Source organism: Sinocyclocheilus grahami, unplaced genomic scaffold, assembly GCF_001515645.1.
Source record: "Sinocyclocheilus grahami isolate Dianchi unplaced genomic scaffold, SAMN03320097.WGS_v1.1 scaffold102.1, whole genome shotgun sequence".
NCBI classification, from domain to species: domain Eukaryota; kingdom Metazoa; phylum Chordata; class Actinopteri; order Cypriniformes; family Cyprinidae; genus Sinocyclocheilus; species Sinocyclocheilus grahami.
Window position 1 is genome coordinate 1638682 of NW_015505281.1, and position 2309 is coordinate 1640990.

The window sequence follows — 2309 nt, forward strand, 5'->3', positions numbered from 1 at the left end:
ACATAGTGATGTAGATATGTGGGGGCATGTTAGAACGAGCCGTTTTAGGTAGGAGTGGCTGACTCTTAACTTTTATAAAGAATATCTCTTTGGATTTGAGACTTTAGTCTTTGCAACTTTACAGATCTTCTTTATGCACCAAGAGCTTGTAACACTCCAAAGAGAAAGAAAAAATTGAAATCGCATCATATGACCCCTAATCTATATAGCATTATGAAAAACAACAGCCTGCATATTTAACAATAGGGAACAATCTATTCCCTTAACAAATGATCTATTATAAAATCTAGAAGTTTTTAACAAAATTTACCACAATAAATAAGCCTACAATAGGATACTTCACCAAAAATGGGAATTTTCTTTTCATTTACTATCTCTATGAGTGCATATAATGCAAGGGGATAATAACTCAAAAGTTGATGCTCAAAAGTCACACAAAGCGATCAGGACGGTAATCCATTTAACCCCCAGTGGATGAATCAAAGTCTTCTGAAGCAAAACCAGGTGTGTGTGAAACAAATACTAATATGCTTAAGGTTACTGTTCACTTGCATTATATGCACTCGCAAAGATGGATTATTTTTCTAAAAACATTTGTGTTCATCTGAAGAAAGAAGGTTATATACATCTTGGTATCCCTTTAAATATCCATCTAAGCACTTTTTGGGTGCAGTATCCCTTTCAATATTTCTTATAGTGTAAGATTGTGGTCTCAGATGACCAAGTATATGATGGCAGCAAATGATTACCATGGGCTCTGTATTACAATTATATAAAATATCATGGTTTGTACTTTGTAGCACAACCAAACTGCAGATTCATTTGAAGTTTACATCTTTGAAATATTCAGCTAAATATTTGAATGTTATGTTGGCGTGAGAACAAACATATCAAGCTGAAACACTTCACTGATTCTATTCCTAAATACAAAACAAACAACAAAACATGTCACAAGAAATTATAAGCATGTATAGGTGCAAATCTATGCATAAAAAATTATTAAAACTAGAAAACTCACCAGGAGTGTGTGTGTGAACCTACTGACCTCATAGCAGCTTTCAAGACATAAAGCGTTTCAAGACAAAGCATGGCTTTGGTTTTTCAGATGTTTTAAATATTTGACAAGATATGTGCAGACAAGAAGTACAAGTAGTAATAGTATAAACAGGTTTAATTTTTAACATTTATTATATATAATGTATTAACTACAAGTTACATTTATAGTTCACCCAACATGGAAATTAATGTAGGCCTCCTCATCCAGTTTTTCCTTCTGCTGAACACAAAAGAATATATATGAAAAATGTGTAGAATATAATCAGATAGTTTCTGGTCACCATTGATATCCATGTTTTTTAGTGTTTTTGTATAGAAGTCAATGGGGACCAGCAACTGTTTGATTACACATTTCTGAAAGATATCTTCCTCTTGAGTGCACTGGCCCTTTAATAATGTCTCTATCAACAGAACAATGTAGTGATCTTCAGTAAATTATTTCAAAGTAGAAATGTTGCTATTTTATAAACTAATGGAGGGTGTGGGTCGTGTTTTGCCTGTCGCAAGAATCATGGATTTCAGCGCTATTTTACACAAAGTTATGTCCCCTCCCTAACCATCCCCCCTCACTCTCACTCTCAGCCCACATCGCGCTCACATTTCTGTTTCCTGGACCCTCCCCCACCCCTCTGCGTCCGCTGGAGCAATGAGCCTTGATATGATTGGCTCCCGTCCAAGCGGAGCCTGCGCTGATTGGCTGCCTCACCGCTCACACGGCCCTGATTGGTCACATTTTCGTTGCATGTTTTACCCGAATCCCGGGTACATTCAGGGACTTTAGCCTTCGAAGCGGGTGATGCAAGGTTTGTGATTGTTTTGTTTTTCTCTTTGAGCTGGGTGTGTGCTTGTCAGTAGAGGCCAAACCGCGCTGATAGAGCCCTGTTTTCACATGCTCTTTTTATTTCTGTCAGGCAGATGAAGGCGCCTGTGGAGCGGCTTTGGAGGGGCTGGCTTTCTTAGCTAACACACTTGCATTTAAGGGCACTTAGTTGTCAACACCGTGGCAGAATTCGGGTTACTGTGAGTAAGTGCGTTCACAGGCACTTGATATGATATATTCATCAGTATTCCTTAATTAGCGGTGAGATACTAGGAATGCGTTTCCTGAGGACATGGTCAATAAAATCCCGACAATAGCTTTAAAAGTTTAGGGATGTTTTTAGGGATTTAGTGGTGGAGATGCAACACATCCAGCCATGCATTAAATACGTGAATTATATATATATATATATATATATATATATATATATATA

General features: G+C 37.2%; 1 protein-coding gene across 4 annotated transcripts in view; it reads left to right on the forward strand.

Moving 5' to 3' along the window:
* The first annotated feature begins 1782 nt into the window (after window positions 1-1782).
* LOC107588332 (C-terminal-binding protein 1) overlaps window positions 1783-2309 on the forward strand; it is a 31319-nt gene continuing 30792 nt past the window's right edge. Inside the window, exons 1-2 of one of the 4 annotated variants that reach the window (XM_016276394.1) lie at window positions 1818-1859; window positions 1968-2080. Coding sequence is in view for 1 of the 4 variants with exons in the window: in XM_016276393.1 (XP_016131879.1) it covers window positions 1853-1859 (7 nt within the window). In the remaining 3 variants the exon portion in view is untranslated. Of the gene's footprint in view, window positions 1860-1915; window positions 2081-2309 lie in introns of those variants that run through there. The other 3 variants (XM_016276396.1, XM_016276393.1, XM_016276395.1) reach the window with 3 other exon arrangements.